This window comes from Myxocyprinus asiaticus, chromosome 35, assembly GCF_019703515.2.
Source record: "Myxocyprinus asiaticus isolate MX2 ecotype Aquarium Trade chromosome 35, UBuf_Myxa_2, whole genome shotgun sequence".
NCBI lineage: Eukaryota > Metazoa > Chordata > Actinopteri > Cypriniformes > Catostomidae > Myxocyprinus > Myxocyprinus asiaticus.
In genome coordinates this window covers 13,329,142-13,345,491 of record NC_059378.1, presented here as the reverse complement: position 1 = coordinate 13,345,491, position 16,350 = coordinate 13,329,142, and the positions used below count along the sequence as shown (strand labels likewise).

The window sequence follows — 16,350 nt, the reverse complement described above, 5'->3', positions numbered from 1 at the left end:
GTTACAAGGCTACGGCCTGCTTTAAGCTGTAATGTGCTTTTTGATCAGCTAACCCTCTCTGTCTCTCTGACACCCCTTTCCTTCTTCTCTCACCCTGCTTTGCGCACACCTGCTCCCCTTTTACTCGAGAAGAAGGGGTACATACAGAGGAACTGGACAATGAGCTAGGTAGGCCACAATTCCATGGGGAAACATTTTTTCCCAATGTCTTGACACAGTCTGCATGTTGTCTGAGTAGAAACGACCCTTCTGTGCTGTTTTGGAACCAGCTACTTTTGAAAATGTTGTCATCATTTACTCACACTGATGTTGGTCCATAACTGAAATGACCTTCTTTCTTCCGTTGAACACAAAAGGAGTAGTTAAATGCAATGAAAGTAAATGCCGACTGATGGTGTCGGCCCATAACATTCTGCCTATTATCTCCCTTTGTATTCCACGGAAGAAATTAAGTCAGATGGTTTTGGAACAACATTTTTTTTACCTAACAACAGAACTATTTAAATAGACCTCAAAATTGAGCCCAGATCGGTGCAGAGGGATAACATTTATGCACAATGCACTTGCACTTGCACTGCCATGGTTTATTATTGCTGTCATCTAGAGTTCTTATGTATTCATTTTGGAATGACCACAAAAAAACATTTAATTACTTTCAAACCGGGTTCATTTGTGTTGTCATAGGCACTGCATGATATAAAATATTCATTGTTACTATTTCTACCACTGAAGTGTGCACAGTTTAACTCAGAGCTCTCACAGCTGGGAGTGGTTCTGTTTGTATTATGCATTCAAATATCTGAAACCGTTATGTCGAACTAACAGTGACAGTCAAATCATTGAATAATTTGTTGCTTTAATCAGTGTTGCCATCGACACTGCGTAGTGCGCACTATATCAGTCATTTTCCAGCACAACGAACTCTCTCGCTGCTGTTCAGAGAGCCTTTGTAATTGAAGGGCTGATTCATCATTAGTAACAGATTAGGCGATGCAGGCATTGGCCTTGAGGAGCCCTGTGTTTGTGTCCGGGCTGATTGGAAGAGCACGGTCAATAGCTATTGATTTGAGAAATCAGAGCCATTAAATGGATGCCGTGCCTGCGGAATGGGGCAGTAGGTACGAGAGTATCCAGTCACACGGGAGAGACCTGATCTTATAGAGAGAGAGAAGATGGGATGCAAACAGATTATTGGGCAATTTTGGACAGCTGAGTCGCTGTAATGGTTTGGGGGAGGGATAGGATGCACTGTTAAACTTTTTCTTTAGGTAGATGTTATCCTTTTACCTGTAATCTTGGTCCAGCTTTCCCAATCAACATTTTAAACTAGATTTTTAAATTTTCTGAAGGAAATGTGGGTGATGCAAAACTTGACACTACAATGTTAAGGCCTGTTCACACCAAATCCATGACGATTTTGCGAGACGAACCAGTGACGGATGGTCTATTCACAAAGAGTCTGTAAAAACATGAAATGAAAAACTATTTCCCCCCTGTACAGTAGGTGGCACTTTTGTCATACCAGTCTCCTGTCTGAACCCTTCAGCTGTTAGAGATTAAGATATTGAACACTGTTAAAGCATTTATTTACCTAATTCGGCATAACTGTTTCATTATGTTCTTTCCATGGTGTTGATGCATTTTGAGGAGTATATAATATATGTTTTTTATATGAGTGAGGTGAGTAAAGAGCGCTGTTGCATAAACATATGTCCTATTTATAATTGCTCATGCATTTTTCTACGATTATCTTCCAAACGGACTCTAGAACCCAACTTCTCTTTTAATAATGCTTGGATAATATAATACAAGGTACAGTGATATAAGTACACATGGAATAATTACATTAAGAATTACAGTTTAGTATAAAATAGGATGCATACAGTATATTAAAAATAATATAAAAGAAAATACTGGCTCATTGCCTTTTCTTTATTTAAATTATTGCAATACTTTATTATATTATCCTTGCAATACAAATAGCAGTGTGGTTCTGCAATTCGTTTGTCTAAAACATTGCATATAACAAATTTTTTTTATGGGATTTTACCACAAGCTTAGTCTAAACCAAGTCTATAATAGTTTTAAATTTTTTATTTCGTTTTTATTTCTATTTCGTTTTACATTTTTCATTCTAATTTAGTTTAGCTTTAGTTTAGTTTTAGTTTTTAAATATTTTATAGTTTAGTTTTAGTTTTTCATTTCATTTAGTTTTTATTTTTATTTTAGTTTTAGTTTTTATGTCAAGTGATACATATAGAATGGGGGAAAACAGGCATTTGTGCAACGTGGGTCGTATAGCTGGACACCCAAACGTACAGTTGGTAAATAATACTTATAATATTAAAAATCTTCATTTTAATAAGACCAACTGAATTTCATTACTGATATTACAGTAGAAGAAAACACATAATTCTGATTTAAGAATGCTTCTTTATTATTTAACTTTAACCACAAAGTCCTCTTTAGTGCATTTGACATGAGAAAATAAGTCTTGTTGCAACTCTGAAAACTTAACATCAAACAAAACTCTATACCAATTCCAAATGAAATGTAAAACAAATCACTGATTGATGGTGTAAGATGGAATGAGTGAAAAGACTGGGGGGGGGGTTGAGTGGAGTGGAGAGAAAGAAAGTCAGAATAAATTACTGGATATTATATTGTTTCTGTTCTCTTTGTTTTAACATCATGCATTGGCAACACAACGAACAGTCATTCCAATAAAGGTTCAGATGTGTCATTGAAGTCCCAGACACATCTAGTGCGTTTTCTGACCAGATTTTGAAAGGCTCAAACTGGGACACCTGGAGGGTTCGCGATACATGCATGCATATATATATATATATATATATATATATATATGCATATATATACAGTTGAAGTCAGAAGTTTACATACACCTTAGCCAAATACATTTAAACTCAGTTTTTCACAATTCCTGACATTTAATCATAGAAAACTTTCCCTGTATTAGGATCACTACTTTATTTTAAGAATGTGAAATGTCAGAAAAATAGTAGAGAGAATGATTTATTTCAGCTTTTATTTCTTTCATCACATTCCCAGCGGGTCAGATGTTTACATACACTTTGTTAGTATTTGGTAGAATTGCCTTTAAATTGTTTAGCTTGGGTCACTTTAGGTAGCCTTCCACAAGCTTCTCACAATATGTTGCTGGAATTTTGGCCCATTCCTCCAGACAGAACTGATGTAACTGAGTCAGGTTTGTAGGCGACTTTTTCAGTTCTGCCCACAAATTTTCTATCGGACTGAGGTCAGGGGCTTTGTGATGGCCACTCCATTACCTTGACTTTGTTGTCCTTAAGCCATTTTGCCACAACTTTGGAGGTATGCTCGGGGTCATTGTCCATTTGGAAGACCCATTTGCGTCTGAACTTCCTGGCTGATGTCTTGAGATGTTGCTTCAATATATCCACATATTTTTCTTCATGATGCCATCTATTTTGTGAAGTGCAACAGTCCCTCCTGCAGCAAAGCACCCCCACAACATGATGCTGCCACCCCCATGCTTCACAGATGGGATGGTGTTTTTTCGGCTTGCAAGCCTCACCCTTTTTCATCCAAACATAACGATGGTCAAACAGTCCAATATTTGTTTCATAAGACCAGAGGACATTTCTCCAAAAAGTAAGATCTTTGTCCCCATGTGCACTTGCAAACTGTAGTCTGGCTTTTTTATGGCGGTTGTGGAGCAGTGGCTTCTTTCTTGCTGAGCAGCCTTTCAGGTTATGTCGATATAGGATTCGTTTTACTGTGGATATAGATACTTGTCTACCTGTTTCCTCCAGCATCTTCACAAGGTCCTTTGCTGTTGTTCTGGGATTGATTTGCACTTTTTGCACCAAACTACATTCATCTCTAGGAGACAGAATGTGTCTCCTTCCTGAACGATATGAAGGCTGCGTGGTCCCATGGTGTTTATACTTGCGTACTATTGTTTGTACAGATTAACGTGGTACCTTCAGGCATTTGGAAATTGCTCCCAAGAATGAATCAGACTTGTGGAGGTCCACAATTTTTTTTCTGAGGTCTTGGTTGATTTATTTTTATTTTCCCATGATGTCAAGCAAAGAGGCACTGAGTTTGAAGGTAGGCCTTAAAATACATCCACAGGTAAAGGTGATTTTCTAGTACCAAATTAGCAATTTAGCATGATTACTGAGTTAGAGTGATGGCTGCTGGAAATGGGGCCTGTCTAGATTTGATCAAAAATGACTATTTTCAAATAGTGGTGGTGCTGTTTTTTACATCAGTCCTGACTACACTTTGTGATCAGTTGAATGCCACTTTGGTGAATTAAAGTACCAATTTCCTTCCGAAACAGCAAAATCTGTACATTATTCCAAACTTTTGGCACCAATATATATATATCGTCGAAAATCAATTAGTCTGTGGAAAACAATTATGGGATTTTTGCATCCTAAACCAGACTGTTGCGCTCTATTGTGGTCAGGTTGGACTGAGGGGTTTGGGGCACTTTTCAGCTGGCCAGGCTGGGAGACCAGCTTAAACCAGCTAAAATCAGCGAAGACTAGCCAGCTATCTAAGATTAAATTTTTTTAAGCAAGGTTGTCTAGTAGAAGAGGCTTTGACAGGTGTAAATTATCCCTTCTTTGCACCAGAGCTCGCACCGTCATGACAACTGTTACAGCATGAATTATATTTTTTCGTGGAGGAAAATGGTTTCACAAATTTATGCAGTTGGAATTTAGAATTTGGTTTAATATTTTCCAAAAACATGCCCTCTCACATGCTTCAGCTTGGGCTTATTTTAAGATGAACGGTGAACTTATAATATTTCATATTATTTGTGTACGTAAATCCTACAGCTTTAAGTTTCACCCAACAAAAACACTTGTTGATTACAAATGTTTAAACCGAGAAAGGTTTAACCCAAGAATGGAGGAGTTATAAATGAGACAGAGGCTGCAGAGTGAATTGCTCAACAGTAGATCATTATTTGTAAGCAATTAGTGTTGTTTGACATTTATAGGTTCATTAGAACAGTACGGCAGTCATCCTTATTTGCTAATGCTGTCTGGGAGAGATAATGAGTTCTTGCTTTGCTCAAAACATTATAAATGTGTGCAGCTTTTGTTGACCAATTAGAAACTGGCACAATATAGAAGTGTTCTCTCTGGGAGCCATAATGATGAGTTTCGTGCATTCTGCCGGCGCTAGGCAAATACAGCTGCTCTGTGTCCCAGGCGCAAAGACATTTTTGCCGAAACAAGCGTCGTCATGGCAAAGTACACAATATTTTCATATGCATGGAGGAGATACATTGCAATGTCAAACACAGTGGTGCTTTCTCATGATTATTTTATTATTATAGACATTTTGTGTATTTTTTCACCTTAACAGTTTTGCTGTTGTTTGCAAGTTGTTATCTCTGAATATCTTGCATTGTTTTTGCATTTGCATTGTATCTTGCATCGTTTCCTGCAAGATTTTGAATATTTTTGGAGCCTTGTTGTTTGCAAGGTCAAAAGAGTTGGAAATGCTTTACAGATCTGTTGTTTATTCAAACTTTGTCAGAGAGCTGTGTTTCTGAGGGCAAACTGAGATGGCAAACCTCAACATGCAAACTTTAGCCTGTTATTAAAAAAACTTCTGATCTCTCAAATAGCAAATAATTCCACTGACACTTATGGATGTTTTACTTTTTAAACACTTTATATATATATATATATATATATATATATATATATATATATATATATATATATATATAAAATCACATTGGTCCAAAATTCTGCTCCACATAACTGTATATTTAACATTAAATATATTTGTATTCACTCAGATTTTGTCATGTTTAGATAGGACAGACAAATTATTTGTCACTGTAAACTTGTCTCATCAGGCCTGGTTAAGACATGAGGATTTGCATTTGCATCATATAATTTATGAGTTTCTCAACATGATCATTATAGTTTCAAACAGCTGGCTTGTTAGTTTGAAATCTCTGAAGTTTTAATTGGTAGAAATATCAAGACCTCACATTACTAAGGACTTGATTTAAGCTTTGTTGAATTGGTAACAATGATTCAGAATCTCTTGTGTTTTTGCTTCTTTTCCAGAGCTGCCCACAGGCTGGGAGAAGATTGATGATCCAGTGTATGGGGTGTATTATGTTGAGTAAGTTATATTTTATATTTACCCATAATACATTTCTTCACTTCAGTATATCCCAAACAATAAAGAGTCAGTATCCATTCATTTGATCGGGCCTGTTCCATTTCGGCTGTACATACCCTTTGTTGCCGTTACCATTTTGAAAACTTGTTCTCACTCCTTCTCCTTCTGAGAGACCCTTGGGTTTGTTGCGTATAAATATAAATGCATTCATATGTTTTGATGTTGTTTCAACCTCTGAGGAAGGAAGCATTCCAGTTTTTGTCATTGCAAATGTTTATGTAAGTTTTGAACTGTATTTGCCTCGTAATTTGCCTCGTATCCACACACAACTCACCACGCGCCCCACCGAGAGCGAGAACCACATTATAGTGACCATGAGTAGGAGGTTAACCCAACGTGACTCTACCCACCCTAGCAACTGGGCCAATTGGTTGTTTAGGAAGCCTGACTGGAGTCACTCAGCATGTCCTGGATTCGAACTTGCGACTCCAGGTGCGGTAGTCAGCATCTTTACTTGCTGAGCTACCCAGGCCCCCAACCACTGCATTCTTAATCATTTCTCCTTTTGTGTATCACAGAAGAAAGTACTGTAGTACAGATTTGGAATTACATGATAGTGTATGAATGAAAGAATTTTAATTTTTGACTGAACTATTCATTTAAGGCTCCTTTTATTGCCATTTCTGTGAATTAATTCACTTTATTCCTCTTCCTTTTCCTTTCTCTCCTTCTGCTCAACCTTTTCCTGCCCTATCGTGTCCTCTGCTCACACATCATTATTCTCTCTCTCACTCTCTCTCTGTCCATATCCCAGCCATATTAACAGGAAGACTCAGTATGAAAACCCAATTCTGGAGGCTAAAAGGAAGAAGCAACTGGAGCAGTCTCAGCCTTCTGAAGGTGAGCGGTATATCCAAGGTTCGTTTCAGGCACAACATGCCGGGGTTTTTTTTCTTTAATTTAATTCTACTTTTACATCTGTGATGGTCCATGTCTGTCATTTGGTGTTGTGCTAGTGTTATTATTTTGGAATGTTGAATTTATTTTACTTTACAGTTAATCTTCTCATGGTTTAAGTTTTTAATGTAGCTTTAAATGTTTTAAATTTTGCTTTCACTTATTCATCACTGCTTTTAAGGGTTTGTTTAAATGTATCACATTAATAAAAAAATGAAAAATCTGTATAACATTAAGCTTATGGTGTGTATACAGGTGTTTTTTACACTCCTTTTACACCTCAACTTGATGTGTTTAAATGAATAAATGTGTATGTTTTGGGCCAGTCTTTGTTTAAACCTGATCTTAGATTAAATATGATATAATCAGGGTTTTTTCACACTGGCTCATTTTCAATACAGAGGTAAACTTTACTATCATTAAAGGATTATTTCAGGGTAAATACTGTACAAGTTAAAGGAATAGTTCACCCAAAAATGGAATTTCTCTTATCATTTACTCACCCTCATTGCATCCAAGATGTGTATGAATTTCTTTCTTCTGCTGAACATAAATAAAGATTTTTAGAAGAATATCTCAGCTCTGTTGGTCCATAGTGAATGGATACCAAAACTTTAAAGCTTCAAAAAACCCATAAAGGCAACATAAAAATAATTCACACAAATCTAGTTGTAAAGGCCACGCCTTCTGAAGCGATATAAGTTTAGGTGAGAAACAGATCAATATTTAAGTCCTTTTTTACTATAAATCTCCACTTTCACTTTTACATACTTCTTTTGTTTTTGGCGATTCGCTTTCTTTGTGCATATGCCACCTACTGGGCAGGGGGGAGAATTTATAGGAAAAAAGGACTTAAATATTGATCTGTTTCTCACTCACACCTATCATATCGCTTCTGAAGATATGGATTTAACCACTGGAGTCTTATGGGTTATTTTAATGTAGACTTTATGTGCTTTTTGGTGCTTAAAAATTTTGGTACCCATTGACTTGCACTGTATGGACCTACAGAGCTGAAATATTTTTCTAAAAATCTTCATTTATGTTCAGCAGAAGAAAGAAAGTCATACACATCTGGGATGGCATGAGGGTGAATGATGAATGAGAATTTTCCAATTTTTTATTTTGGGTGAACAATCCCTTTAAGCTGCTGGTTACCACAGAAAATAATTTTGACTTGTACCTCAATTTTGAGAAAATAAAAAAAACAAAAAAACAAACTTGTTGAGAAAGTTACAATTTAGGTCTATGGGGCAAGCATACAGTAACGGTTGCCCCATAGACTTCAACTGTAAATGTGTTTCTGTACACAAATTATTTTTTTTACAAACTGAGATACAATTTCGAAATTATTTCCTATGGTAGGTGACAGAATGCCCCTTTACCTTGTATTTAAACTTAAATATTCATTTAAAGGCTACTTGAGTAACTCTCTTAATTCCATAGAAATGGATTCAACATGCTCTGGGTCTTGATCCCATGCAGTTCAGCTGAATATCACTGTCCTGATTACCTAATAACTTCTTTCGAATGTTCAATATCTCATATCCTGCCTCTGGTAACGATACAATACTGACAATATGCATTCTGAGATTTGTGTCACACCTAGATGCAGTTAGGACATGGGGGACATTTTTTATTTAATCACTATCTTGGCTCTAAGGATGGCAGTTGCACTGCCTCAGTATTAGTTTGAATAATCAGGAAGTGCGACTGACTTAAAAGACACAAAAAAAGGAAGTGCACCCTTCACTCTTTCAGAATGGATAGAGGAGCATTCGTCAGGAGCACCGCTAGCGAGCTATGCTGCTAACCACCAAGAGACTTACAGAGACCCCGGCACCGCCCCTCCACTGCCAACCCAACTGGGGGCTAAACGTATGTGCTGCCTCCTTTTTTTTGTTTGTAACACAAACACAGACACACCCGTGCGTGACGTATTCCTCTGTGGACATTCACTTTTCACTCACTTTGTTCACTTTTTCCAAATCTTCCTTCCCTCAGCTCTCTGTCTCTTCCGTCCCTGTATTGTTTGAAAATTTTTAATTTAGCTGCATAGGGTTATTTACAACAGATTTAGCAAACACACTCTTTTAGAGAAAAGACATAATGTCTTGTCCTTCACACCAGTTACCATTTCTCTATTGCGTCTTCATGTGGGTGCTCTTTCAATTTCTGTTTTCAATTTCGCTTTCAATTGCTGGTTTTTATGGTGTCATCTTATACAAAATATGCATTATGTACAATGTCAGTGAAAAGAGATGGTGTCCTTTTAAAAGATTTCATCTGCAATTCACACATTATTTGATGCACAAAGATCTGACCAAGGCTCATGCTCTTGCCTCCTGAGACCTTGAGCGTGACGGATGGGGGCATTTTCCTTTTCCTTTTTGATTTGTAACTAGTAGCACCTAATAAACATGCAGAACATTTTTTAAAATCTAGACCAAATCGTTTTCCTAAAATTTGATGCCCACATATTTGGACTGCGGGACTAAGTTGTGAAATTTTAAATAATACCTGGCTATAGAAAGCCAGATTTATTTTTATCAAATTGTTTATTGTGTTTCCAGGAGTGTTGTTATTGATGCACTTAGCTGCATAGAGAGCTATAGGATACTCCCTTGCTCCCTTGCTCACTATTTAGACTTAACCTCCAGTGAGCTGTCTGTCTCCATTGGTCTAAGAACAGTTCGAAATGCACCTTATTTTCATCCTAACTGCATATAAAGCCTCTGAAAGAAACATTTTTCAGCTTTTGGATGAACCCATTGATTCTCAATGTGAAAGTGCACAGTAAAAATAGGATTTCTAAGGAAAAAATTAGTGTACATTGTGTTTAGCGGCGTGGCGTTTCAAACTCTGCTGTGGTCAACACCATGTTGTTTTGTCACATAATCGAAAGATTAACCCTTTACTGTCAGCACAGAGTCTCCTGAACAGAGATCAGTCGGTTTAAATGAATTTAGCGAAGCCAAAATACAACGTCCACGCATGTGTACGCACGGTCGCACGAGGCTTGAGATTGTAAAAATGTTGCAAACATTTTAATCTTTGATCATTTTTTTTTTTTTATACATTTAGTATTAGATAAAGTGGGGTCCAAAAGTCTATTCATTGCAAATCATAACAATCTGAGTTAAAAAAAAAAAAAAAAAAAAAAGAGAGAGAGAAAAAAAGTGAAATTTCAATAATAATATTTAGTGTTTAGTAATTATATAGGGCTAAAGTAATTGGTATGCCCCCCTTTTACTTTAATGACAGCATGCACTTGAGCATGGACATCCACAAGTTTGTGCAAAATCTGATGATCCATGTTATCCCAGCTTGATTTGAGAATGCTCCTTAGAGCATCTTGTGTTCTTCAATGGAAGCAAGGAAATCTGACCTTTTTTAGTCAACATGGCCAATGTCACATATTTGTTTATTTGATTAGTGACTTAGAAATAGGGCAGAATTTTAAATATTTTGTTCATTTTACATCATAGCGTTTCTTTGTTGATCTTTTTTTTTTTTTAAATCTTAAAACTTTGTTTATTTCCAAGTTTAAATTAGATTTTGAATTCCATATTTTCAATGTACTGTCACTTTTGAGACCCCACTGTAAATGCTGTTTGATGTATGTGTGTGCATTTAGAATTTATTCTCTTATAAACAGCTCTGTTTCTCTCTCTCTGTCGTGTTTTCCCTCTCTCATTTATATATCTCTATCATGTCCAGTCATTTACATTCAGTGTACAGTGTGTCTCTCTCTCCTCAGGGTCTCTCTGCAGCTTGCTCTATTCCTTCTGTCATGACAGGCCATGATGAACAGATCACACAACCTCTCTCTAGCCTATCACACCCTTCTCCTCTGCCCACTCCTACAGTTTCTCCTTTCATTCTCTCTTGAGTGTCAGACTAATTTGTTGTGGGTTCTAACTGTACTTTTGCTCTGATCTAGGATCGACTACCAGCCGATGCATCTGCTCACATTCATTTTTGCAAATTTCTGTACAATTAAAATAACATTATTATTTCACAAAATTATCTGCAGAGGTCTACACTGTCATTTCTGACATTGACAGAGCAGTACTAACTAAAAAAGGAAAGCTCATTAAGGCAAACTTTGTTGTTGGCTTGACAAAGTCTTGTGTAAAAAGCCTTGAAGTTTGTAGGTTATGTAGGCCTTATTTAGTCTGAATACATAGTATTAGGGGTGGGTAAAAATATAGATTTTCTGATGCATCGCTATCGTCATTTTAACGATCTCGATATCGATTCTTAAATCCCAAGATCAATCTTTTACTCAACGTGCAACCAAAGTCCTGGCACAACTCTTTACTACAATGAGAGGAAATCGCTCACATTAGCAAACAAATGTCGTGCTATATGACTCAAATATATATATATTGGGCAACTGGCTGGTAAATGTTTACATTTCACTCACCAGTAATTGTGTAGTATATTGGTGGAGTATTCAGCAGCGAGATCCTTTCACTATGCGTTGAGACTAAAAGTTGTTTTAGGTAATGTGTGTCCAAAGACGAGATCCACACAACCCATTTGTCATTGAATAATGTCTCTTTTAATACCATTTCTGTTCACTACAGTCAGTGTAATAATCATACATGGCACAGATAAGATAAAGCCATTCTAGTCCTGTCTCATTAACACGCACTCATCTACTGATGCACTTTACGGAATTGCCGGGTTTGTTAAAGAGACAGTACCGGTTTTAGTACTTTTCAACAAATCAATGTAAATACTTGTAAATAGTAAAAATTATGCAATTAAACAGTAATCATGTAGTAAAAAAATTATATATGAAATATAATATCTTATTTATTGATTGAATACATGGATTTGTTAATTTTTTAAAATGCAAAATGTGTCCAAAATTATAAAAAACGAATAAAATATAATTAGTTAAATTAATATTTTCATAATGTACCAGGTTTGAAGGTCCCCCATATAATTAATAGCATTAGCTGGAAGATAATTTATTTCATATGTAAGCAAAATGTACATTATAACTGAAATATACCCATATCGAAACGATATTGAATCAGAATCGAATCGGGAAATCTGTATCAATACCCAGCCCTACATACTGTAATATAGCATTAGATATAGACAAATTTACCTTCTCATATTCCCATGACACACAAACAATGCAATGCTTTTCTTATTGCAGGAGGGAAGCCATTTTTTACAAGGAACCCAGCAGAACTGAAGGGGACATTCATTAACACCAAGCTGAAGAAGAGCAGGCGTGGGTTCGGCTTTACTGTAGTAGGAGGAGATGAACCAGATGAGTTCCTGCAGATAAAGAGTCTGGTGCTCGATGGACCAGCTGCCTTGGATGGGAAGATGGAAACTGGTAAGAAAATATATAAATAGTAGTAAAGAAGTACTAGTTTAACCCAAAAATGAAAATTCTGTCATTATGTACTCCCCTTCATGCAGGGGCGTGCACAGACATTTTGAGGGGCAGTGGCCCAAACCAAGAAAAAGGATGCTTCCCCCAAACCCAAAGTGTTGTAGCATTATTTGAACATGATAAATGTCATAAGCGCAAACAGAGAAATTTGTGACTGTTTATAAATGATAAGAAAGTTCTGGAGGCCGATTAAACACCATAAAAGTAGCCCATATTCGTGTGCTGTTGTCATCAGAAGCCATACAATAACTTTGCTTGAGGAACAGACCAAAATGTAAGTTGTTATTACCTGATTATCTACGCCTCCACCGAAGCTCGCGTCTAGCCCACCCCTGCGTTCAGATTAGAAAATGGTGTTTCAGGTTCTTGCGTCTGTACTGTAACTGAGTGTTATGCACCATTTTTTAATTCTAGATGCGAATGCAGCCTAGATTTAAGGGTGAGTGAGGACTTTTCTTTTTTGGGTGAACTATTTCTTTAATAATTTATTGTAATGATGTAAGAATTTTACTGTAAGATTTTTTGGTGTTTGATATTCATTATTCATTCAGGATGTGTACACATATTATACATAAGTTGATGTTATCTCCTAAAATAAGTACAGGTGTGGTAGTAAAACTCATCTTAGTGCTGTGATCTTTGTTCCTGAGTTTAGTCAACCCATTTAATCTTTTTCCCAGGTGACGTTATTGTGAGTGTAAATGACATCTGCGTGCTGGGTTACACACACGCCCAGGTTGTGAAGATCTTTCAGTCCATTCCTATTGGCTCCATGGTCGACCTTGAACTCTGCCGGGGCTATCCTTTGCCCTTTGACCCCGATGACCCCAACACCAGCCTGGTGACCTCTGTGGCCATTTTAGACAAGGAGCCCATCATCGTCAATGGTAAAGAGAGTTACGACTCGCCATCTAGTCATGGGAGTGAAACGGGAGGCGGTGGTGGTAGTTTAAATGGCTCTAGCGACCCACCACGTCCCCACAGCCCTTCAGCGGAGGTGGCTTCCAATGGCTCTCATGGTTATCCCAGTGATGTGGTCACGTTGGCATCTTCGATTGTAATCCAGCCTGAGCTCATTACCGTCCACATGGAGAAGGGTGACAAAGGATTTGGCTTCACAATAGCGGACAGCCCCTCTGGAGGAGGCCAGCGAGTGAAGCAGATAGTGGATTACCCGCGATGCAGAGGGCTGAGGGAGGGCGACATCATCATGGAGGTCAACAAGAGGAACGTGCAGAACCTGACACACAATCAGGTGGTCGACCTGCTCAGCAAGTGTCCCAAAGGCAGTGAGGTGACCATGCTGGTGCAAAGAGGTAAGTCTACAAGGAAATTATGCTTTTTATATTGTTATCAAATGTATTTGTATAGTGTAAATAGTCTTAAACGGCACAGCCTGTTCATGGATTGTCTGATGTATATTGCACACAAAAATGGTCAGAGCTGGCAGAAATCACCAGTTCTAACCTGATTGGCATGACTTTGTGGATGGTTCTTGGCCAGAATATGTGAAGTATACCAGACTTTATGCCAACTGTTACAAGTCTTGCTAAATGAGACTATAGGTTTAAAAGGAAATATGTAAGATTGCACAAGCAAGGCAAAAGTGAGAGAGACACATACATTCTGTCACTGAGTGGCATGTTCTTGAATCTTGCACAAGGGATGAAGAGAGAGTGACAGGGAGAGGTGCAGATGGAAACCGTCTCGGGTGGGAGGTCAGTACCGTTCATGAATATGGAGTCTTTGACTCATGCTTTTCCCTTGAAATGGCATTCCTTCAGTATCAGCTGTCTGTTAGCTTCACCTAATACATGCATGCAGCTCTCTTTCTGTCTTGAATATTTGGGAAGGAAGTTAGAAAAGGTGGAAATGTCAAGGATGCCTGCTATTGTTGGAAAGCCACTGCCTTTTCAGGCAATGACACAGGAGAGAGGAGAAAGACTGAAAGATAGACACATCCACAGACAGCAAAAGAGAGTTAAAGAAACATAGAGGGAGAAATCAAGAGAAAGAATTGTGTTTGATTGAAATGAGTGAAAACACTAATAACAGCATTTGACTGTCAAAGCAGTTGATGTCTCTGCTCATAAAAACTTGAGAGAATTATTCCAAAAGTTTTGCACACACAAATCCCAAGGCCTTTCTGAACCAGCGTCAAATTCCTGTTTTGCCTGTTTTCAGAACATTCAGTTAGAGCCTGGCATTTGGATTATTAATTTGATGAATTGAAAGTGCCCTTATCTGTCTAGTGTAAGTACTCTTAACATGGCTAGGAAATTGCTGCATGCCAATTGCAAGGCCAGAGCCTGTTGTATTAAAACATCCCCATTTGTCATTCGGGACAGTTACCAGCGTGTAAACAAAAGTATATGCAGTGCTTATGTCTTTTATGGCTCATCAATAGAGCCTGGCTCCTAGACTCAAGCTATTTTGGTAATGCAAAAAACCATGTTGTCATTCAAGGTTTGATAGCCTATTGAACTGACGTCACATCACTTTTTGCTGAAGCTGTTTTTAGGGTAATTTATGCACAGGCTGCAGGACACAGACAGACATTGCTCATTCTTGGATCCATGTGGCATGCACACCCTATGGCAATTCTCTCCTTAATACTAAGAACTCACAAGGAACAATGGTTTAACAACAAATATATTATACTGAACTGACTTTGGTATACAAAAAACAGTAAGTGAATATGTTTTACACATTCAGCTTTGATTCAGAGCCACTGGAACCTAAATTACCTGAATCCAAATATTGAAGGTGTCATATAATGTAAATTAGAATTTTCCTTGGATTAATCATAAGAATAAATAGTGAAAAAGTTTGCCAAACCTTGTGCTGTTCCTCGTGTGGAGCTCCTACAACTCTGCATATCCTTTCGAAGGATCTCAACATTATAAACGAAGTTTATTATTTACTAGGTCGCTAATCATTTTAGTCTGACTTTAATCTTTTGAGCTGTCAAAATATTAATAACTGCAGTCTTGACCAACACAAAATAACTAGCGTTTGAAAGCTTAGAAGCTCTATTTACAATGCATGTAGGCAGTATGACCAAAACCGAACAAGTGCTTTGAAATTGCAGACAAATCAGAAGTTTTCCATTTTGATTATTTATGAACATTTTGTACTGTACATAATATTGTAATCAGTAAAAACTTAACTCACCAAATAGCCATGTTTCATATGTTGTTGTAAAGCTCGCGAAGAGTAGAATACAACCCACCTATTTGGTTTACTCACAGACAAAAATATAGTGAGAAATAGCTAAGTATATGTCTTTGACATTTATGTTTCATGTGAACAGGTGTTGCTCATATGCCACATTTCCACTTATAACTTCACGAAAAATAAACAGAACAGAAAATATCACATACTATTACTTGGAGGATGCGATTGTCTCTCACACGAGCCCATAGACAAGGTAATCGGCTGGATAGATCATTAGATAATTGACATGAAGCACGATGTGCACAGTGCACACAGCTTCTGGCTATCTGGCATCTTGCAATCTGGCTGAAAACATGTTAACTTTCCTGGATCAGATGATGCTATCAGAAATTATGTAGTGTCATGGATCACTAAACCAATCGGATTGGGTTCAGATCAGTGCAAAAGTCATCCATATTTGGGCAGAGAGACATGTGATTTGTTACTGTTTCATGTGGCCACTGGAGTTGCCGTTTAATGACACATGCGGCCAAGTACATGACACAGCCTCAACGAGGACTCAGATGGCACAGAATGAAACTCATTCTGTGATATCTTATTACTAAAATCATGTCTGCATGCTATGAAAA

The 16,350-nt window shown here is 37.5% G+C and overlaps 1 protein-coding gene across 8 annotated transcripts in view; it reads left to right on the top strand.

Annotated features, from left to right (window-relative positions):
- The window catches only part of LOC127426611 (membrane-associated guanylate kinase, WW and PDZ domain-containing protein 1-like), a 221,796-nt gene that overhangs the window by 167,821 nt on the left and 37,625 nt on the right, over positions 1 to 16,350 (top strand). For 6 of the 8 annotated variants that reach the window (XM_051673537.1, XM_051673535.1, XM_051673538.1 and 3 more), the window contains 6 exons: positions 133 to 168; positions 6,108 to 6,165; positions 6,980 to 7,065; positions 8,884 to 9,000; positions 12,299 to 12,484; positions 13,225 to 13,860. In XM_051673537.1, coding sequence (XP_051529497.1) covers positions 133 to 168; positions 6,108 to 6,165; positions 6,980 to 7,065; positions 8,884 to 9,000; positions 12,299 to 12,484; positions 13,225 to 13,860 — 1,119 coding nt within the window. The remainder of the gene's footprint in view (positions 1 to 132; positions 169 to 6,107; positions 6,166 to 6,979; positions 7,066 to 8,883; positions 9,001 to 12,298; positions 12,485 to 13,224; positions 13,861 to 16,350) is intronic. The other 2 variants (XM_051673539.1, XM_051673540.1) reach the window with 2 other exon arrangements.